The sequence below is a fragment of the Hemibagrus wyckioides genome, linkage group LG20 (assembly GCF_019097595.1).
Source record: "Hemibagrus wyckioides isolate EC202008001 linkage group LG20, SWU_Hwy_1.0, whole genome shotgun sequence".
Lineage (NCBI taxonomy): Eukaryota > Metazoa > Chordata > Actinopteri > Siluriformes > Bagridae > Hemibagrus > Hemibagrus wyckioides.
In genome coordinates, this window is record NC_080729.1 from 14,251,941 (window position 1) to 14,273,951 (window position 22,011).

The window sequence follows — 22,011 nt, forward strand, 5'->3', positions numbered from 1 at the left end:
TATTTCCTTCATATTTGTACAAGGTCTTATTTGGTTTTCATCCACCTGACAGGAGAAGTTGATTGTGTCCAATGAGCAAGAAGTCCTGCGTGTCCATTATCGTGCTGCAAGAACGTTAGCCAACCAAACACTACCTTTCAGTGCTTGCACAGTCTTGCTGGACGCCGAAGTATACAACATGCCCCAGGATGTACAGGTACATAGTCACAGTCTGTCTGTATCAGACTATTGTTTTATTTGTGCTACTGCAAGATCTTATGGTGACTCAGTTGTGTGTTGATGATACATGGTTGTGTGTTGATGCATCATCTACACATGGAAGTATATATCCAACTCCAGGTAGACAAAATAACTTAGAGAAATGATCTCACCTCAGTGACTGAGTGCTACTTCCTATTTTCCTAACAGTGTATTGAGGATACAGCCGTTTTCTTTTGTCAATATTGTACAACATTTTTCGTTTATTACTCATTTGTATTTGTATTGTATTGTTTGCTTGTATGGCAGGGAGATGATGGGAAAACCTCAGTGAGAGATCGGTTTAACGCAAGGCAGTTCATGTCTTGGCTTCAGGATGTGGACGACAAATTCGACAAGTTAAAGGTAAATTATTTTCGTTGTGGTGGCCGATGTAGTTTATATTTTTTGTTTGTTTTGAACTGGACTGTCGTTTTTTTATAGATCAAGTTGTGAATGAATTTCAAATGTCAATACACCGATCAGGCACAACATTATGAGCAGCGAGAGGTGACGTGAATAAGACTGATTATCTCCTCATCATGGCACCTGTTAGTGGGTGGGATATATTAGGCAGCAAGTGAACATTTTAGGGATCTAGTGGAGTCCATGCCTCGTCGGGTCAGGGCTGTTTTAGCAGCAAAAGGAGGACCAACACAGTATTAGGCAGGTGGTCATAATGTTATGGCTGGTCAGAGTATATTAGAATACCCCCCTTTAAAAAAAAAAAAAAAAAAAAAGGCGACCGCAACACCAACATCCTTTTCAGTACTTTATTAACACCATCACTGAATAATATGCAGTCATGCGAGGTTGTATGCTTGCCGCTACTCCACTCGTCTGTACCTTTGTCCGACCTTCTGCTGCCTCGATTTGTGGTCATGGAGGTGTAAGGCAGCTGTTTTTTGTTTTTTTTTTTACATAGTTGACAAACAGCCCTATCTTTGACCGTAACTTTGCCATCAGTGATGTAGCATCATTTCATTTATTAGCTTAATTTACTGATGGGTCAAGAGGACATTCAAAGCTTAGTGTGCCCACTGTGGATCAGATGCTGAACAAAAAAAATGATAAGATGTGTAATGAGCGCAGGCCACACATTAATATTCATATGGGCAAATTATATTTTTCACATCGTGTTTGAACGGATATTCTGATACCGGGTAAAAAGTGACAGCCCTAGTGTGGACTTTTAGTTACAGGTCATTTAAAACAAAGAAAAACTAACCCTAACAATTCTATTACATACTGCATATTTGGATAAAAATATCATTTATCTCAGTTGATGTAAAAGCAATATGCAGTGCTTGATTAGATTTGTGTTCTAATGGTTTTTGTTTCTCTGGCTTTGTCCGTCACAGACGTGTCTCCTGATGAGGCAGCAGCACGAGGCAGCAGCTCTTAATGCCGTCCAGCGATTGGAGTGGCAGCTGAAGCTACAGGAGCTGGACCCTGCCACCTACAAATCAACCAGCATCTTCGAGATCCCAGAGTTTCACATCCCCCTTGTCGAGGTCAACGATGACTTTGACCTCACCCCGATATAACAGCAGTGAGCCGGTGCCTGGATCCAAATGAACTGACAAGGCTCATCTCTCCCGGATTCGAGAGGAATAGAGAAACACAAAAGCACTTGTTTTGGTCAAGCTGCAGTGTGTGTGTGTGTGTCTGCGTGTGTGTGTGTGTGTTTGGGCCGCAGCCTTGTTCCATATGACCAGACACTCCGCAGAAGAAAAAGAAAATATTAATAACAGTGACGCATAATTGAATAACAGTCCTCCGTCTCTGCAGATTAAAAAGGCTGCAGTATTTTTTTGTAAGGCGTTCTGAATAGGAGTGTCTGCCAAAAGACTTAGACGCACATGCTACGTTTCTGTACCGGGTCCAAGGCTCAGCATTGCGTCCCCGAAGGTCCAATTACTTTCCTCTTGTATCGGCTCTCATTTGAATACACTTACCTGCTCCAGACGCACTTCTGTCCTAAGAATCCAGTGCAAAAACCTAGAATCTTAAAGCTGCTGGCTTTAGGTCCAAACTGAAATGCACTTAAACGTAAAGTCCTTGTTGCAGAACAGTAGAAACCACAGACAGGGAGGCAGAGCTGCACGGAGGAGATCCAGCCAGCAGAGGGCGATGCCTACCCTCGGTGATCAGAGGGAGCAGCAGGAGAGGGAAAAGTTAAGACGAAGTATACACTTTACCTCTCGTCTGTTAGAACAGTGTCGTTCCGACTCGTTTCAAAAGTGAGTGTTCATGATGTATAGATTGTGCTCTTCATTCTTTTTTAACTTATTTTATACATACTGATTGTGCATTTGTAAATAGCCATGTAATTATTATTTTTAACTTGTAAAAAGAGAAAATAACAGAAAGGAAGTTAATAGATATTTTGATTGTAAACTTTTTGTCAAATGTTTAATGGACCAAAGTTGGTTTTATATTGCGCGTCCTCTCTGTTGTTGATGTTGGCTTAACTCTTTAAGCATGTGTTTTTTGAATTCTGTTCGTTTCGTTCGTTACGTTTCTTCTTCTTCTTCTTCTTCTTCTTCTACTACACGTTTCCTTCTAGATTCATCACAGCAGGTGTTTTTGACTTGTGATTTCTATGCTGTGCATGCATTGCAGGTTTGTACTTCTTTTTTCTGAAAGCTGTGCTGTGGTGAGGTTTATGTAAGTGGTCCCGCTTTTTTCCCCCCACCCCGCCTTTGTCGTCTCTTAGTAACACTCACTTCCTCTGTGTTGCCCGTTGTGTCTTGCGCACATTAAGAGAAAAAAAGCAAACAAACAAAAAACGGATCGATGTGTCTTCTTGTTAGAAAAAGGAAACTTACTTTTACAGTTTTAATGTGAGATCACAACAAAACGAAACCTATTTTTTACAACACGCCTTTTGAACGATGGTTCTAAAAATATGTCTATTTTAATATTTACTTGTTACAGGATAATGTACATAATTGTAATATATACCTGAATAAATTTTATTGGTTGTGAACTCCTTTTTAACGTTGCGTTTTTCTTCTCCATTCTTTAGATCAGGTGTCTACAGTCGTACTTCTTCAGTACTTCATGCAAATGTTTAATCTATGAACGTTTACTCGGAAAAACATGCAAATATCAGGGGTTATTTATTTAAGCGTTATGCAAATGCTTTAAAAACTCAAAAATTAAGATGCTTTTACGACAGTGTGTTGTGGTCCAACCTGAGGCAAGACGGGTATTTTGAGTAAATAATGCTAGCAAGAGTGTGTTCCTGTGTCTCTTTTTATGTCTCACTGGCAAATAATTATGCCACTTTCTTTTCAGGTTATTCTAACAAACCCATTAGTTCATGGCAATGTGCATTCTCTGGTCAGTTAATGAAAGCATATATAGTAATTAAGTTGTTTGTCACATATACATTACTGCACAGTGAAATGTTTTCTTTGCATATCCCATCCTTGGGGGTTGGGGTCAGACCACAGGGTCAGCCATGATGCAGCACCACTGGAGTAGGGTGGGTTCGGGACCTTGCTGAAGGACCCAGTGGGGGCAGCTTGGCAGTGCTGGAGCTTGAACCCTGATCAACAACCCAGAGCCTTAACCACTTGAGCTCCCACTGCCCCAGTGAATTAAGTGGATGATATGTGGGCTGTCTACGTTCCACACGTTTCTAAAAAGTTACTACTTTGTCCTTCCTCGCTAGTTATAATCAGTCATTTTGGCAGAAGTTGCCTCAAGTAAGTTTTCCATCCAAAACATATTCCCATAACTCATGTCATTTCAGTTGCTTTTGGTGTGAGTGGTCTGCTCACGCTGAGACGTTTACTGAGACGTATTTTACTTGAGAGACCAGGATGATGTATTAAACTGACCAAAGAAATGAAGTGTTGGCTGCTGGACAGAATCGTTCATTTGTGGTTGTACAGTCTGTGGTTGTTCCTGTGGCCGCTGTTTGGGTGCAGCCTCGAATACGTCAAATATTGTGCTGTTGGTTTTTTTTTTTTTTGTCATTTCTGTTTAACACAAAAGGTTAGTGTTTTTAATTTGAGATGTTTCTTATAGAACAAGTGTTCATGATTGTGGTGCAATTAACCCTTGTCACTCTTAATAATTCCTAAATAATTTTTGAACATTGAATCTGGGCACATACTGTAGCAGTGCATTGGCTAACATTCGACACCTCATTACTCCCAAGGGTTCAGTTCTGGGCTTGGGTTAACCGTCTGTGCTATGTTCCTCATCTCCTTATGTTCTCTGGTTTCCTTCCAATGAGGATGACTTCTCCAACTTCACACACACACCGTCAACCCTGATCATTACCCAGCATTTATAGAAGGTGAATAAATACATGAATGAATAGGAAATATAAGAAATCATGCATTTAATCATTTAAAAATAATAATAATCCGTCTCAGGCATCAGTATTATTTTTATCATTTCAAAAATGGATGTATTTGGCTGAGGGGTTTAAACTTTTCCTCAAATAACATAACTTCATATTCTTCTTTCCATGATCTTTAAGAAATCCAGATGATACAACACGCTGGTCAACAAGTGACTTAGGGAATATTGCAAATAATTTATTGGGGTTGAATATGTCCACACAATAGAAGTGTAGTCACAGTGGGTTGTGACAAACAGGTGAAATGCTGAGCACATGGGTTGATATGATGGTCAACTATCTTCTAAAAATTCTTTTACCTTTGTGTACATACACTATATTGCCAAAAGTTTTGGGACACCCCTCCATATCATTGAATTCAGGGGTTGGGCTTGGCCCCTTGGTTCTAGTGAAAGGAACTCTTAATGCTTCAGCTTCATACCAAGACATTTTGGACAATTTCATGCTCCCACCTTGTGGGAACAGTTTGAGGAAGATCCCTTCCCGTTTCAACATGACTGCACACCAGTGCACGGTCCATAAAGACATGGATGAGCGAGTTTAATGTGGAGGAACTTCACAGAGTCCTGACCTCAACCTGATACAACACGTTTTGGATGAATTAGAGCGGAGACTGTGAACCAGACCTCCTCGTCCAACATCAGTGTCTGACCTCACAAATGCACTTCAAGTGGAATGGTCAAAAATTCCCATAAACCTTATGGAAAGCCTTCCCAGAAGAGTTGAAGCTGTTATAGCTGCAAAGGGGCGGGACAACTCCATATTACATTCATGTGCATGTAAAGACAGATGTCCCAAAACTTTTGGCCTGGCTCACAGTCTCCTCTCTAATTCATCCCGAAGGTGTTCTATTGGGTATGTCCTATTTTATATAAAATATCTGAGTGATTATTGAGAGTCGCTGTGTCTTTAAGAAGCCTGATGACGGTCAGTCCTTCACTCGGGCGGGGCGCGTGTGTGTGTGTGTGTGTGTGTGTGTGTGTGTGTGTGTGTGTGTGTGTGTAACAGACCCAGGCGTAACACCAGCAGCTGCTTTCTGATCCACACGGTAAGACCCGACTTGTCTTTGCTCTTTTGTTTTAAGGTTATGGAGAAAAATGTGAGGTTGTAGAATAACAAAATATACCTAATCAACAACAACAACAACAACAACACTGAGTCTAGTTGCTCGCGTGCGCGTTTTTGTGATCTAGATGTGTGTTCAGGTTTCTAGATAGTGTGCAAAACTTGTCTTGGAGTCTCTAACACATGTGGAAATATTGCGACTAGGTGCAGAGCTAATGTATAATCGTATAATAAGCTTTACTGATGGAAGACAGAACAAAAGAAATAATAAACGCATAACAGTTTCATCATCATCATCATCATTAGCTGTGTCATCAGTATCTAATGGTACTTGTTGCTTTATCTGGATGTGGAGAAGTTTTTTTTTTCCATTTTAATTTACTTTTGTTAAAATTCTGAGCTGCTGCTATAATAAATACGTACTTAAATAAATATATAATTAAACAAATTCATCCATAACATTATGACCACCGACAGGCACCTGTTAGTGGGTGGGATATATTAGGCAGCAAGTGAACATTTAGTCCTCAAAGTTGATGTGTTAGAAGCAGGAAAAATGGACAAGCGTAAGGATTTGAGCGAGTTTGATGAAGGACCAAATTGTGATGGCTAGACCACTGGATCAGAGTATCTCCAAAACTGCAGCTCTTGTGGGGTGTTCCCGGTCTGCAGTGGTCAGTATCTATCAAAAGTGGTTCCAGAAAGGAACAGTGGTGAACCGGCGACAGGGTCATGGGCGGCCAAGGTTTCTTCTGGGTCCGTCGGTTTCCTCCCGCGGTCCAAAGACATGCTTTGTAGGTAGATTCGCATGTCTAAATTGTATATAGTGTGTGATTGTGACCTAGGATGAGTTGCTCTGCGTGCCACGAGTCCTCTTGGATACACTCCAGGTTCCCCACAATTCTGTGTGGGATAAGCGCTACAGATGATGGATGGAGGGATGGATGGATGGATGGAGGGATGGATGGATAGATAGATAGATAGATAAAGATCCCACATGCTTTTTGTTAAAGACACCAAAATGCCTGTAGTAGCACAGTGGCTTCTCAGTTTCTCCCAGTGTGTATGTTTAACTCCTCCCTGTGTTTACCTTGTAGGTGTGTATGTATGTATATATACTGGAGTGGTGAGGATGAGGTCAGCTCTCCTCCTCCTCCTCCTTCTCTCCACACTCTGCTCTCTCCTCCTGCTCTCCCACATCCCCATCATCACGGCGTGTAACAAAGCTCTGTGTGCCAGTGACGTGAGCAAGTGCCTTCTGCAGGTGAGTCCAGACCCGGCGTCATCTCTTCTCTTTCCATCCACCTGCTTTTCATCTGTTGTGCACTTGAGAATACGAAGACCTGCATGGAAAATTTGTATCATTATGTAATGTTGAACCTGGGAAAGGCAGGCATGGATTTATTTATTATGTGTATTTTCTGCTACACACATCCCGTTGAATTAGTTGTTACTTCACACCGATCAGCCATAACAATAAAAGCACTGTATATCATTACAATGGGATCTGTAAAAGCATGGGAGATATTTCATGGCTAATGGCAATGGTGTCTTTCAGCAGGATAATGCTCCCTGTCACACTGCAAAAAACTTTTCATGGTTTGAGGAACATGAAAAAGAGTTCATGGTGTTGATTTGGCCTCCAAATTTCTCAGATCTCAGTCTGATCAAGTAGCTGTGAGATGTGCTGGACAAACAAGCCTGATCTATAGAGGCCTCACTTCGCTACTTACAGGATCTGCTGCTAATGTCTTGGTGCCAGATACCACAGCACACGTTCAGGGATCTAGTGGAGTCCGTGCCTTGATGTCTCAGAGGTGGAACAGGGAGATCTATATGATATTAGGCAGGTGGATTAAATGATGTTATGGCTGATCAGTGTAGAACAATATACAGTAGGTATATAATATTATCCTGTGATTTGCCTCATTATTACAGAAAATGAATCAATACGGCTGACCAATCAGAATTGAGCATTCATCTTTCCTGGGTTGTCTTACAAGTGTTAAAAACAATTTTAATCTGTACACCAATCAGGCATAACATTATGACCACCTGTTTAATATTGTGTTGGTCCCCCCTTTTGCTGCAAAAACAGCCCTGACCCGTCATGCACTGTGTATTCTGACACCATTCTATCAGAACCAGCATTAACTTCTTCAGCAGTTTGAACAACAGTAGCTCGTCTGTTGGATTGGATCACACGGTCCAGCCTTCACTCCACACATGCATCAATTGTCAGCCTTGGCCACCCATGATTCACCACTGTCCGTTCTTCGGAGCAATTTTGATAGATACTGACCACTGCAGACCGGGAACACCCCACAAGAGCTGCAGTTTTGGAGATGCTCTGATCCAGTGGTCTAGCCATCACAATTTAGCCCTTTGTCAAACTCGCTCAAATCCTTACACTTGTCCATTTTTCCTGCTTTTAACACATCAACTTTGAGGACAAAATGTTCACTTGCTGCCTAATATATCCCAACCGCTGCAGGTGCATTCCTTCTTCATCTGTGCTGCTAATTTGCACCTTCTATATCAGTAGCTACTCTGATGACCAATAATTGAGTCAGTGTCAGACACAGGGTGTGTGTGAAAGCAAAATTATTTTGTGTCGCTTTAAAGTGTACCGACATTTATCCATTTTTATTTCACTACACAGCTGCTTACTCTTATTCATGCACCCTGTTTTTAACTCTGACATTTGTTTCATAGACAAGAAACAGATATGATCCTTCTTACACACGGAAGGACATGAGTCAGTATCAGCTGTGTGTGTGTGTGTGTGTGTGTGTGTGTGTGCGCACGCTCAAGTATGTACGTGTGTGGCCTTTCTGTGAAAGCTTTGTGAGTCAGAGCTCAATGTTATGTTTATGGTGAGCATGTGTTTCCCCTAAAATCGAGGGAGAGAAAGTGGGGGTAGAAAAGTGGAAAGAGAAAAGAAGAAGAAGAAGATGATGAAGAAAAGGGAGTGAGATAACAGCAGTGAAAAATGATATACAGAAAGAGACGGATGAAGCAGGAGAAGGAGTAACAACAGCCAACAAAAGAGAGGAGAACCAGATAATGGAAAGGTGAAACTGAGATGAAATGGAGAGACGGGAAAAAGAAAGGAACAGTAAACAGAAAAAGGGAGTGAGAGAAGAACGATAGACAGAACATGCAGAGAAATAAAACTCCAGTGTTTTGTTTTTTTTTACAGCAGGAGTTTATATCTCTAGTCCTTCTCCAGCTCAGGGTTGTGACGTACCTCTTTATGGAATGCACGTCTCTCTCTCTCTCTCTCTCTCTCTCCTCTCTCTCTCTCTCTCTCTCTTCCCTCTTTCTTTCTTTCTTTCTTTCTTTCTCTCTCTCTCTCTCTCTATCCCTCTCTGACTCCCTCTCTCTATCCCTCTCTCTTTACCTCTCTCTCTCACATTCTCTCTCTCTATCCCTCTCTGACTCCCTCTCTCTATCCCTCTCTCTTTACCTCTCTCTCTCTCGCATTCTCTCTCTCTATTGCTCTCTTTCTCTCTCTTTCTCTCTCTCTCTTTCTCTCTCTCTCTCTCTCTCTCTCTCTCTCTCTCTCTCTCTGTGAGAAAGAGGGAAGCCTCTTTCTCTCTTTGTCTCTCTTTCTTTCTTTCTTTCTTTCTTTCTTTCTTTCTTTCTTTCTTTCTTTCTTTCTTTCTTTCTTTCTCTCTCTTTCCCACTTTCTCTCTCTCTATCCCTCTTTTTCCCTCTCTTTACCTCTCTCTCTCGCATTCTCTCTCTCCCGCTCTCTTTCTCTCTCTCTCTCTCTCTCTCTCTCTCTCTTCCCTCTTTCTCTCTGTCTCTCTATTTTCTTTCTCTCTCTTTCCCTCTTTCTCTCTCACTATCCCTCTCTCTACCTCTCTCTCTCACATTCTTTCTCTCTATCCCTCTCTGACTCCCTCTCTCTATCCCTCTCTCTTTACCTCTCTCTCTCGCATTCTCTCTCTCTATTGCTCTCTTTCTCTCTCTCTCTCTCTTTCTCTCTCTCTCTCTCTTCCCTCTTTCTCTCTTTGTCTCTCTCTCTTTCTTTCTTTCTTTCTTTCCCTCTTTCTCTCTCTCTATCCCTCCTTTTCCCTCTCTTTACCTCTCTCTCTCGCATTCTCTCTCTCTCCCGCTCTCTATTGCTCTCTCTCTCTCTCTCTCTCTCTCTCTCTCTCTCTCTCTCTTCCCTCTTTCTCTCTGTCTCTCTTTTTTCTTTCTCTCTCTTTCCCTCTTTCTCTCTCACTATCCCTCTCTGACTCCCTCTCTCTATCCCTCTCTCTTTACCTCTCTCTCTCTCGCATTCTCTCTCTCGCTCTCTATTGCTCTCTTTCTCTCTCTCTCTCTCCCTCCCTCCCTCCCTCCACCCCCCTCTCTATCTCCCTCCACACTTCTTCCTTATCAGACCTCTCTCTAATGTTCTCTTTAATCTTCAAAGTGCTGACTGAAGTTTTATAACATGGAATAGCTTTCAAGAAATTCTCATATCCTTAACCGCTACACCCAACAAATCCCTTTCTTTTTACAAAGAGGAACCTGAGTGTGTGCATCAGCTCAACTGGCTTTATTAACCGGAGGCATGTCTGTGTCGCTCCAGCCATTTTCTCAACATGAGGTTGTCCCATGTGACGATATGATACTTATTCATATGTATATACTATACAGTAAGGGAAAATGAGCGTTCTTACTATCACTATTTTATTTAATTCTATGTACTTTCAGTATATACAGTACAATCGCTTCACACTTACACACATATAACGTCATTTCATTTTGTATTTATTAAATATGAACGAAAACAATATTGTGCGAAAGTCTTGTGAGAAATGCTGTAAAGAATTTGCCTTGAAAAAATAATGAAATTAAATGTTTTAAAAATATTATGTGGTAAAATATTAAGTGCATTAAATAGTAATAAATTACAAAAAAAAGTCAATATTTGATCTGACCAAATTTGCTTGTGCTTTAAAAAATAATAATCAGTAGTCACCGTACAGTTTCTGCAGCTTTATAAACCAACATTTTGATAAATCAGAAAAAACAAAAAAATGTTTTACTTTGATTTAAGTAGATTTTTCATCATTTTCCCATTATTTAAACACTATTAAAAAATATATACATATATACATAACAGTATGACATGTTTGTTGGAACTTTATTAGCAGAACGAAAAATTGCGCAATGTATTATCTTGCGTGAAAATATCTAATAGGATATTTTTCCCATTTTACCTTCGTATGATGATAAATCATTCCATTCAAGCCATTGTCGCATGCATTTTTGTACTGAATTGTTATTTTTTTCCCTTTCTCTTTGTGTTTAATTTAAACTGAAGCCTTTAGACCATTTATACCTTCTTCTTTCCACTCTCTCTCTCACCCCGGATCCTATCCTTCATAATCAAAACACAAAAATACACTATGTTGCCAAAAATTTTGGGACACCCCTCCAAATCATTAAATTCAGGTGTTGTTTTTCAGGGGTTGGGCTTGACCTCTTAGTTCCAGTGAAAGGAACTCTTAATGCTTCAGCTTCATACCAAGACATTTTGGACAATTTCATGCCCCAAACTTTGTGGGAACAGTTTAGGGATGACCCCTTCCTGTTCCAACATGACTGCACACCAGTGCACAAAGCAAGGTCCATAAAGACATGGATGAGTGAGTTTGGTGTGGAGAGTCCTGACCTCAACCTGATAGAACACCTTTGGGATGAATTAGAGCGGTGACTGCGAGCCAGACCTTCTCGTCCAACATCAGTGCCCGACCTCACAAATGCGCTTCTAGAGGAATGGTCAAAAATTCCCATAAACACACTCCTTATGGAAAGCCTTCCCAGAAGAGTTGAAGCTGTTATAGCTGCAAAGGGCGGGACAACTCCATATTACATTCATGTGCATGTAAAGGCAGACGTCCCAAAACTTTTGGCAATATAGTGTATATACAAAATGGGCATGCTAGACCATCAGCATACTTGAAATAGTCTGTGTGGTAAACCGTGCAGCTTTCAGAGCCATGTTGACTGAGTCATATAGGAATTGCAGCTGTTTTAAGACACACGTTCAGGGGGATTAAGTGTAATTTAACTGACTTGTAAATAAAAAGCTCATGGTTGCTACCTGCTTGTAAAACCCTGCTTTAATCTCACAGTAATTGGTGCATAAGGAGATGTGAGTGGTGAGCTATTTTGAAAGAAGCCCAGAAAACAGAGCTTCAGTTAGAGTTGGGACTGGGAAAATTCTAGGGGAAACAAAACTATTTTGGTTTTTGGAAGGTTTGTGCCAGGAAAAGGCTTTTCTGATTTCTTTAACAAATGTTGACTCTACAATTTAGAAAGTATAAATATATTTCGCTGAAATTAAATGGATTTTCATTATTATTATTATTATTTTTTATTTATTTATAAATTTATTAATTTATAAATAAATTTATTTATTATAATTTATTAATTTATTTATTTATTATTAAAATGACAATTATTTTAAACATGGTGGTTTAGCGGTCAGTGTGAGCTTCGCAGCTCCAGGGTTGGTCGTTTGTTTCCTGTCTTTGCCATCTATATGTGTATGTACTTCCTGTGCATCGAGGGTTTCCTACAGGGACTCTGGTTTCCTCCACCAGTCCAAAGACAGCCGGATTGATCGAATACAGGAATAGAGCGTTCCTTAAGTATTTGGGAATTCTTCCAAGGCAGCAATAGCGAGGGCAGGTCACCTAGGGCATGTTAACACACACACACACACACACACACACACATCTGGAAGCTACTTTCGTCTTGAACCAACTCTTTCTATTTCTCCTTCAACCTGTAATTAGCTCTAAATATGTCCAGCGCTCACGTCCCTCACTCAGCTGTGTGACAGTTTTTTGCATTTCCATCATACGTGATATTTGTCTAAAAAGCCCATGCTCTTTCCATTTCTTCATTTTCTTTTTCACTGCTCCTGTATTTATCCATGTGTCGGACTATTCCAGGCTTCTTTTGGATAGTTTTATTCATTCGTGGCAAGTCTTGGACATGTTGATGTTTGTCTTTCCTGTGAGCATGTAATTCCAAGTGACTCAGACTGTATTTAGCTTTGAGGAGGTTTATATTGAAGACTGCTGGTGATGCAAATGTTACTCAGAAATCCTAAAACTGGCCTGGTGTGTTTACATTTTATGTATATCTGTGTATATGTATATGTGTGATAGATAGATAGATAGATAGATAGATAGATAGATAGATAGATAGATAGATAGATAGATAGATAGATAGATAGATACTTTATTGATCCCGAAGGAAATTCCAAATATCCAGCAGCAATAGAGACAGTAACACAAAGACAGGTTATAAATTGCACACTGTATATCTTACAAATAGTCAGTATACACAGAGTAATGTGATAACTGACCAGACGTTACTAGTGTGTTGTAATGTGTGTGTGTGTGTGTTTGTTTGTGTGTGTGTGCAGGGCCTGTGTCAGTGTCAGCCCTCAGAAGGAAATTGTTCCTGCTGTAAAGAGTGTATGCTGTGTCTGAGCACACTATGGGAAGAGTGCTGTGACTGTGTTGGTAAGTCCATCTTAATCGGTCATCACTACATCACACACCAGAAGATAAAAATTCACCCTGAACCACATCTTTATCATTTCTATAGTGTTTTCTATTGTATTGTCTGTTTGCATTGTCGGTCCTGCACTAGGTCACACACAATGCACTTGGACAACTTACTTAAGTCCTTAGCTCTATGTTGTGTTATGTAGCTCTGTGTTGTTTTATGTAGCTCTATGTTGTGTTATGTAGCTCTGTGTTGTTTTATGTAGCTCTGTGTTGTTTTATGTAGCTCTGTGTTTTATGTAGCTCTGTGTTGTGTTATGTAGCTCTGTGTTGTGTTATGTAGCTCTATGTTGTGTTATGTAGCTCTGTGTTGTTTTATGTAGCTCTGTGTTGTTTTATGTAGCTCTGTGTTGTTTTATGTAGCTCTGTGTTGTTTTATGTAGCTCTGTGTTGTTTTATGTAGCTCTGTGTTGTTTTATGTAGCTCTATGTTGTGTTATGTAGCTCTGTGTTGTTTTATGTAGCTCTGTGTTGTTTTATGTAGCTCTATGTTGTTTTATGTAGCTCTGTGTTGTTTTATGTAGCTCTGTGTTGTTTTATGTAGCTCTGTGTTTTATGTAGCTCTGTGTTGTTTTATGTAGCTCTGTGTTGTTTTATGTAGCTCTGTGTTGTTTTATGTAGCTCTATGTTGTGTTATGTAGCTCTGTGTTGTGTTATGTAGCTCTGTGTTGTGTTATGTAGCTCTGTGTTGTGTTATGTAGCTCTATGTTGTGTTATGTAGCTCTGTGTTGTTTTATGTAGCTCTGTGTTGTTTTATGTAGCTCTGTGTTGTTTTATGTAGCTCTGTGTTGTTTTATGTAGCTCTGTGTTGTTTTATGTAGCTCTATGTTGTTTTATGTAGCTCTATGTTGTGTTATGTAGCTCTATGTTGTTTTATGTAGCTCTATGTTGTGTTATGTAGCTCTGTGTTGTGTTATGTAGCTCTGTGTTGTGTTATGTAGCTCTGTGTTGTTTTATGTAGCTCTGTGTTGTTTTATGTAGCTCTGTGTTGTTTTATGTAGCTCTGTGTTTTATGTAACTCTATATTGTTTTATGTAGCTCTGTGTTGTTTTATGTAGCTCTGTGTTGTTTTATGTAGCTCTGTGTTTTATGTAGCTCTGTGTTTTATGTAACTCTGTGTTTTATGTAGCTCTGTGTTGTTTTATGTAGCTCTGTGTTGTTTTATGTAACTCTGTGTTTTATGTAGCTCTGTGTTGTTTTATGTAGCTCTGTGTTGTTTTATGTAGCTCTGTGTTGTTTTATGTAGCTCTATGTTTTATGTAGCTCTGTGTTTTATGTAACTCTGTGTTGTTTTATGTAGCTCTGTGTTGTTTTATGTAGCTCTGTGTTGTTTTATGTAGCTCTGTGTTATGTAGCTCTATGTTGTTTTATGTAGCTCTGTGTTTTATGTAACTCTGTGTTGTTTTATGTAGCTCTGTGTTTTATGTAACTCTGTGTTGTTTTATGTAGCTCTGTGTTTTATGTAACTCTGTGTTGTTTTATGTAGCTCTGTTTTATGTAACTCTGTGTTGTGTTATGTAGCTCTGTGTTTTATGTAGCTCTGTGTTTTTATGTAGCTCTGTGTTGTTTTATGTAGCTCTGTGTTGTTTTATGTAGCTCTGTGTTGTTTTATGTAGCTCTATGTTGTTTTATGTAGCTCTGTGTTGTTTTATGTAGCTCTATGTTGTTTTATGTAGCTCTGTGTTTTATGTAACTCTGTGTTGTTTTATGTAGCTCTGTGTTTTATGTAACTCTGTGTTGTTTTATGTAGCTCTGTGTTTTATGTAACTCTGTGTTGTTTTATGTAGCTCTATGTTGTTTTATGTAGCTCTGTGTTGTTTTATGTAGCTCTGTGTTGTTTTATGTAGCTCTGTGTTGTTTTATGTAGCTCTGTGTTTTATGTAGCTCTATGTTGTGTTATGTAGCTCTGTGTTGTTTTATGTAGCTCTGTGTTGTTTTATGTAGCTCTGTTTTATGTAGCTCTGTGTTTTATGTAGCTCTGTGTTGTTTTATGTAGCTCTATGTTTTATGTAGCTCTGTGTTTTATGTAGCTCTGTGTTGTTTTATGTAGCTCTGTGTTGTTTTATGTAGCTCTATGTTGTGTTATGTAGCTCTGTGTTGTTTTATGTAGCTCTGTGTTGTTTTATGTAGCTCTGTGTTTTATGTAACTCTATATTGTTTTATGTAGCTCTGTGTTGTTTTATGTAACTCTATATTGTTTTATGTAGCTCTGTGTTGTTTTATGTAACTCTATATTGTTTTATGTAGCTCTGTGTTTTATGTAACTCTATATTGTTTTATGTAGCTCTATGTTGTTTTATGTAGCTCTGTGTTGTTTTATGTAGCTCTGTGTTTTATGTAGCTCTATGTTGTTTTATGTAGCTCTGTGTTGTTTTATGTAGCTCTATGTTTTATGTAGCTCTGTGTTGTTTTATGTAGCTCTATGTTTTATGTAGCTCTGTGTTGTTTTATGTAGCTCTGGGTTGTTTTATGTAGCTCTATGTTTTATGTAGCTCTGTGTTGTTTTATGTAGCTCTATGTTTTATGTAGCTCTGTGTTGTTTTATGTAGCTCTATGTTTTATGTAGCTCTGTGTTGTTTTATGTAGCTCTGGGTTGTTCTGTAGCTCTGTGTTGTTAAGTATGTTGTTTTATGTAGCTCTATGTTGTTTTATGTAGCTCTATGTTGTTATGTAGCTCTGTGTTGTTAAGTATGTTGTTTTATGTAGCTCTATGTTGTTATGTAGCTCTGTGTTGTTAAGTATGTTGTTTTATGTAGCTCTATGTTGTTATGTAGCTCTATGTTGTTATGTAGCTCTGTGTTGTTAAGTATGTTGTTTTATGTAGCTCTATGTTATGTAGCTCTGTGTTGTTAAGTATGTTGTTTTATGTAGCTCTGGGTTGTTCTGTAGCTCTGTGTTGTTAAGTATGTTGTTTTATGTAGCTCTATGTTGTTATGTAGCTCTGTGTTGTTATGTAGCTCTGTGTTGTTAAGTATGTTGTTTTATGTAGCTCTATGTTGTTATGTAGCTCTGTGTTGTTAAGTATGTTGTTTTATGTAGCTCTATGTTGTTATGTAGCTCTATGTTGTTATGTAGCTCTGTGTTGTTAAGTATGTTGTTTTATGTAGCTCTATGTTGTTATGTAGCTCTGTGTTGTTAAGTATGTTGTTTTATGTAGCTCTATGTTGTTATGTAGCTCTGTGTTGTTATGTAGCTCTGTGTTGTTAAGTATGTTGTTTTATGTAGCTCTATGTTGTTATGTAGCTCTGTGTTGTTAAGTATGTTGTTTTATGTAGCTCTATGTTGTTATGTAGCTCTATGTTGTTATGTAGCTCTGTGTTGTTAAGTATGTTGTTTTATGTAGCTCTATGTTGTTATGTAGCTCTGTGTTGTTACGTATGTTGTTTTATGTAGCTCTGTGTTGTTTTATGTAGCTCTGGGTTGTTACGTATGTTGTTTTATGTAAGCACCAGGGTCCTGGACAGGCATTGTTTCATCTCACTACCTACTGCGTCAGCTTTATATGGTTGAAATGACCATTAAAGCCACTTGACTTGACATATCTTCGGTGATGTCTGAAGATTTAATTTAATTAATTAACCTTTTTTTTTTAGGTCACACAAGTTTCATTGACATTTTTACCTTTCACTTTGGTTAACCATTTCCATCATTTCCCACAATGCCCATTGATAGTGGTGCTAGTGAGATTTATCCTAGCTTCATCTCTGCCTTAAATGAGCAGACTTTTAGCCCTGCAAGGCATCTGAGTCACAGTGACCGTTGGTGACTAGTCATGAGCGTGTCCAGCGAGGCGACAAAGTAGAGAAAAGTTCAGCGGCAAGCAATGGGAGTGAAGACAGTAGAGTGCATGTGATCTGTGCCGAAGAGCGCACACTGCTTCTACTTCCTCTCACATAATATGGTGCATATATACAGAGTTGAATTTTATACACAAACACCAAATCGCTCTCTGGAATGTTTCATTTTAGCGATAAGAAGCTGATTTGTTGCTAAAGCCTAGTTGCTCCACCGACTTGACAACATAGTACTGCGACTTGCAGCGATAAAATCACTGTATGTCTGAACGTAGCTGTAGTCTGTCCCTTGGGCTCCACGGTCATTCCGGAGCCCTGAAACAGTTAGCCATTACTTCTTTGCAAATCCAGCGTTCTAAAATACAAAATTAAAACAACAAAAACGTGACACTTTCCAGTGTATTACGTATAAATAACACAAGGAACCACTTCTAGCATGCACACTGTTTCTGTACACTTTGCGTGCTAGCATTGAGAGTGTTAGCTGATTTAAATGAGTTCTGGTTCTGACTCTGACAGGGAAGAGGGTGCGAGCTGAAATGAACCAGACTTTTCTTTATAACAGAGTTGTTTGACCAAACATGACTTTTTCATTAGCCCCAAGTTTGGGAGCAGTCTCATGCTATTGGGAAAACAGTGAATAAAATGCGTAGCAAGAGTAGAAAACCTTCTAACTGATATACCATATTGCTTGTAAAAGTATGTAGAGCAGAAGGTACAGGTTCTTAATGTCTAAGTGTTGTTTTTGTAAATGGCAAGAACCTCATGAACTCAGTCTCTCGCCAACTGAAGCTTCTTCACCCGAGCTGTTAAGACTCAAGTAGCAGGTAATAGCAGCAGTAAACGCTGGGTAAATATGACACATCTAAAGGTTAGAGCATCACGTGAGATCTGTAGTGTTGAGAAACTGAGAATGGACTAGATTCTTCTGCTGGGTTTTGCTCATATTGATGCTGGCAATACTGGCAGTCTGCCGGGGGAGTGGAAATCGACTTATGGGACATTTTCAATCAGTATAAAGAAATGAATTAGTTTATTGCTGCAAGTCTGATATAAAATGAGTCAGGACGAATGAGTGTGAGACGTGTGTTGGATAACCTTACACAGAATTTTATTGGCTGAAGAAACACCTTAAAATTTTAGATGCATATGAACAATCACTGTTTACAGAGCAGAAATGGGTTTGCTATCAGTATTTACTTTGAAGATAGAAACATTTCTGTGACAAAAACGTTTTTTGGAACTGTTCTATGAAAATGTTGCCCCCAGTAGACTAGGACAATAACACAATAACAGAAATACTAACGATAAACTACAAATTCATAAAGATGTCCACTTTCATATGGGCTTCATATTAAACACCACTGTGGAGTGTCACATGACAAAGACATTCAATACTGAACATGGACACAATAAACACAAATTCCATTTTTCGCTTTTGGGAAGAAGAGTGAAAGGACTTGGCATGATAGCTAAACTGTTGTTTTTCAGCTGCTCCCTGTTTTGGGGTTGCCAGTGCAGATAATTTGGTCTGCATGTTTCGATTTGGCACAGGCTTTACACTGGATGCCCTTCTTGATGCAACCCTCCCTTTTAATCCGGGCTCGGGAGCGGCACTGAGAGTTAACTCATCAGTGGCTGGGTTAGCGCCCTGCCCGGGAATCGAACCCGGGCCACGGCAACGAGACAGCGGGATCCTGGCACTGAACCACCAGGACACTTCACAATAGTTAAACTGTGTGGATGATAAAAGACATCAGAATATGTTTTCATTTTTGGAATCTCAATCAGATTATTTGTTCCCAAATGTATTTAAGTGAATTGTTTTGGATTTTTGTGAAACCAAATGAATCACTAACAACTGTATGACAAATACATAGAATGGTATAAAGAAGCGTGGCTGAGGCTGATTTCCTTCTAGCTCAGACATTCAAACTGCTGCTTTAAGCTTTAAGGATATTTTAATGACATAAAATATAGAGTAAGGTTTAAAGATCATGTTTCTTTTATTGCTGTTTCATACAAATATGAATTTTGTCTAAATATCCGATCAACACTTCATTAGTTCGATTTGGTTTTAGATTATTGCCCTTAAACCATACACCGATCAGGCATAACATTAAAACCACCTGCACAATATTGTGTTGGTCCCCCTTTTGCTGCCAAAACAGCCCTGACCAGTTGAGGCATGGACTCCACTAGATACCTGCTGTGGAATCTGGCACCAAGATGTTAGCTTGTCCATTTGTCCTGCTTCTAACACATCAACTTTGAGGACAAAATGTTCCCTTGCTGTCTAATATATCCCACCCACTAACAGGAGCCATGATGAGGAGATAATCAGTGTTATTCACTTCACCTGGCAGTGCTCATAATGTTATGGCTGATCGGTGTATATGGTATTGTTACTGATTCCTAAGCAATCGGTTGGATTGTCGTAGGCATGTGTAACCCGAGGAACTACAGCGAGACTCCGCCCACTTCCAAAAGCACAGTGGAGGACCTCCATGCGCCGATCCCGTCACTCTTCAGGGCCCTCACTGATGGAGACACTCCCATTAACATGATGGTGGTGTCGTTCCCCGTGGCTGAGGAGCTCTCGCACCATGAGAACCTCGTGTCCTTCCTGGAGTCTCTGGAGCAAGAGCATCAAAATGTCTCGCTGCCTGGATCGAGCATCCATGATACCTATGATAAAGGTACTAGAATGAGTAGAGTGAAAAGATCTTTTTTTAATTAACAATATTTAACCATAACCATTCAACAGTTATTAATAATTGTTTCTTACTATAATGACTAAACTCTTTATATTATGTGAATGAAATCTCTTCTCGTTTCCTTTCTTCTCTTCTCTTCTCTTCTCTTCTCTTCTCTTCTCTTCTCTTCTCTTCTCTTCTCTTCTCTTCTCTTCTCTTCTCTTCTCTTCTCTTCTCTTCTCTTCTCTTCTCTTCTCATTCTCATTCTCATTCTCTCCTCTCCTCTCCTCTCCAACAGATAACCTGTGCACGGTGGTGTATTTTGACGAGTGCTTGTCCATACGTCAGTGTAAGCAGTACTGCGAGTCGATGGGGGCGTCAAAGTACCGCTGGTTCCACAACGCGTGCTGCGAGTGCATCGGACCCGAGTGTGTGGACTACGGGAGCAAAGCTGTCAAATGTATGAACTGTCTCTTCTGAAAGCACTGACACACACACACACTCTGGATTGTGTTTCAGTATCAATCTTATGATTTATTAATATCATATTCCATCTTTTATTGCTGATGATGTGTAATATGATCTTCACTACATCTGTACTGACCTTGTATCTTATTAACGTTAGTTGTTGATGCTCTCAGCACAAATGAATATGTGCTTAACCCTTACCTGTTTGTGTATCATTGTTAGGCACTAGATGGCACTGTCTTAGAAAAAAGCTTCCTGTTTAATCACATAGCTAAGATGAAGTGTACGAACTATTAACCACGAATGGTTGAGTTTGTTATTTATATACGCAGTGGCGGGCCGTGCATTTCACACCAAGGCCTTCACTGGTGTCCTTCCTGAATTAATCCACCTCTATACCATCATTATGACACCGCGGTAATAGATACTAATCAACCATTAAATAGCAAAGTAAAAAAGAAATTAGGCTACAGTATTTCACACCTCACAAGGAATAGTCAATTTTATTACAGTCCGCCTTGAAAATGCATTTGTAAGGATGTCTGCGACCAAATCGATTTCTTCTCCTCGGTCAGCCATTTTGAGATAAAATATATATATTTTATTTAGTTTGTGCGGTATGCTGCCTCTGACTATTCCAATTATCCAATCAAAGGACAGGAAATTGCTGACGTAATCGTATGCCTGCTAGATGGCCCCAGTGACGCCAACTCGAAATCTGATTGGTTCATGTAACAATTTTATTTCCACTTATTTTAAGCTACGGGCGTCTGCACTATTGATTCTAAAGGCAGATTTCTTTCACCCTGGCAACACATGATGTCAGCCACTAGCTGAAATATGATTGGATAAATACTCTTATCATAAATATACACTACTGGAAGCAGCGCAACCACGAGAAAAGCTATGAAATGTAGAGAATAGACTATTGGGAATAATTTAATACACATTCATGGAAAAATGATATATTAAATATATTAAAATGCAAGTCAGTGATTCAGATCACTGCTGTTTAGGCCAGCAGAGAAGGCCTTGCTGGCCCTGACGGTCCACCACTGGTATACAGCATTATATGTTTGGTCAAAGAATTCCTCTATTCCACAAGATGTCTATATCACTTACAGCCATACTAAACTGTATGCTTTTATAGAAACCTGCATCATTAATCGTTAAAATTGTGTTGGTTCACTTAACTGACATTTTTAACAAATGAAAATTGGCACCAGTTTTAACTGACTGATGAATAATAATCCAAATAAGCCAAAATATTAACCAATGTTTTTACTGTCAGTGAATAAAATTAAGCCAGCAATAAAGCCACATTAAGCCAACTTAATGAGACTAAAGATTAAGTTTTGTATATAATCCAAGAAAGCAGAGTTTACAAAGTTCTCATTTTAGTAAACACGCTGCAACATTTTCATTCCTGGACTGAGGAGCTGACATTTTAGTCAAATATTAGATTTCATTTAATATTTAAAACATAAACATGCAATAGCATCATATTATTCCGTTAGTACTGATATTAGTCATGGTCTCCACAGAATAAAGACACTTTAATGAACTATGTCACGTGATTTATTTCACATTAGAGTGTTATATTTATATTCTTTCTCTCCTTTGCCTTCTTACATATTTACTGCAACATCATTTTTACATGGATATATTTTCATTTATGGATTGATGAGCTGACACTTTATTCAGCACCGATGTATTTCATTAACATTTAAAAAGTCATAGTGTTTTCTACCAAATCAGAAAATGTTGATTCATTGGCTATATATT

The 22,011-nt window shown here is 39.1% G+C and overlaps 2 protein-coding genes across 3 annotated transcripts in view; both read left to right on the forward strand.

Moving 5' to 3' along the window:
• Positions 1-3,064, forward strand: part of ankrd12 (ankyrin repeat domain 12) — a 31,088-nt gene extending 28,024 nt beyond the window's left edge. For both annotated transcript variants that reach the window (XM_058418696.1, XM_058418697.1), the window contains 3 exons: positions 53-196; positions 508-603; positions 1,599-3,064. In XM_058418696.1, coding sequence (XP_058274679.1) covers positions 53-196; positions 508-603; positions 1,599-1,784 — 426 coding nt within the window. In that variant the 3' untranslated portion in view covers positions 1,785-3,064. The remainder of the gene's footprint in view (positions 1-52; positions 197-507; positions 604-1,598) is intronic.
• A 2,476-nt stretch (positions 3,065-5,540) lies between these two features.
• On the forward strand, positions 5,541-22,011 carry twsg1a (twisted gastrulation BMP signaling modulator 1a). The gene is made up of 5 exons (XM_058418782.1): positions 5,541-5,666; positions 6,781-6,947; positions 13,125-13,224; positions 19,504-19,761; positions 20,057-22,011. The coding sequence occupies exons 2-5, from the start codon at positions 6,816-6,818 to the stop codon at positions 20,236-20,238; spliced, it is 672 nt and encodes a 223-aa protein (XP_058274765.1). The 5' UTR covers positions 5,541-5,666; positions 6,781-6,815; the 3' UTR covers positions 20,239-22,011.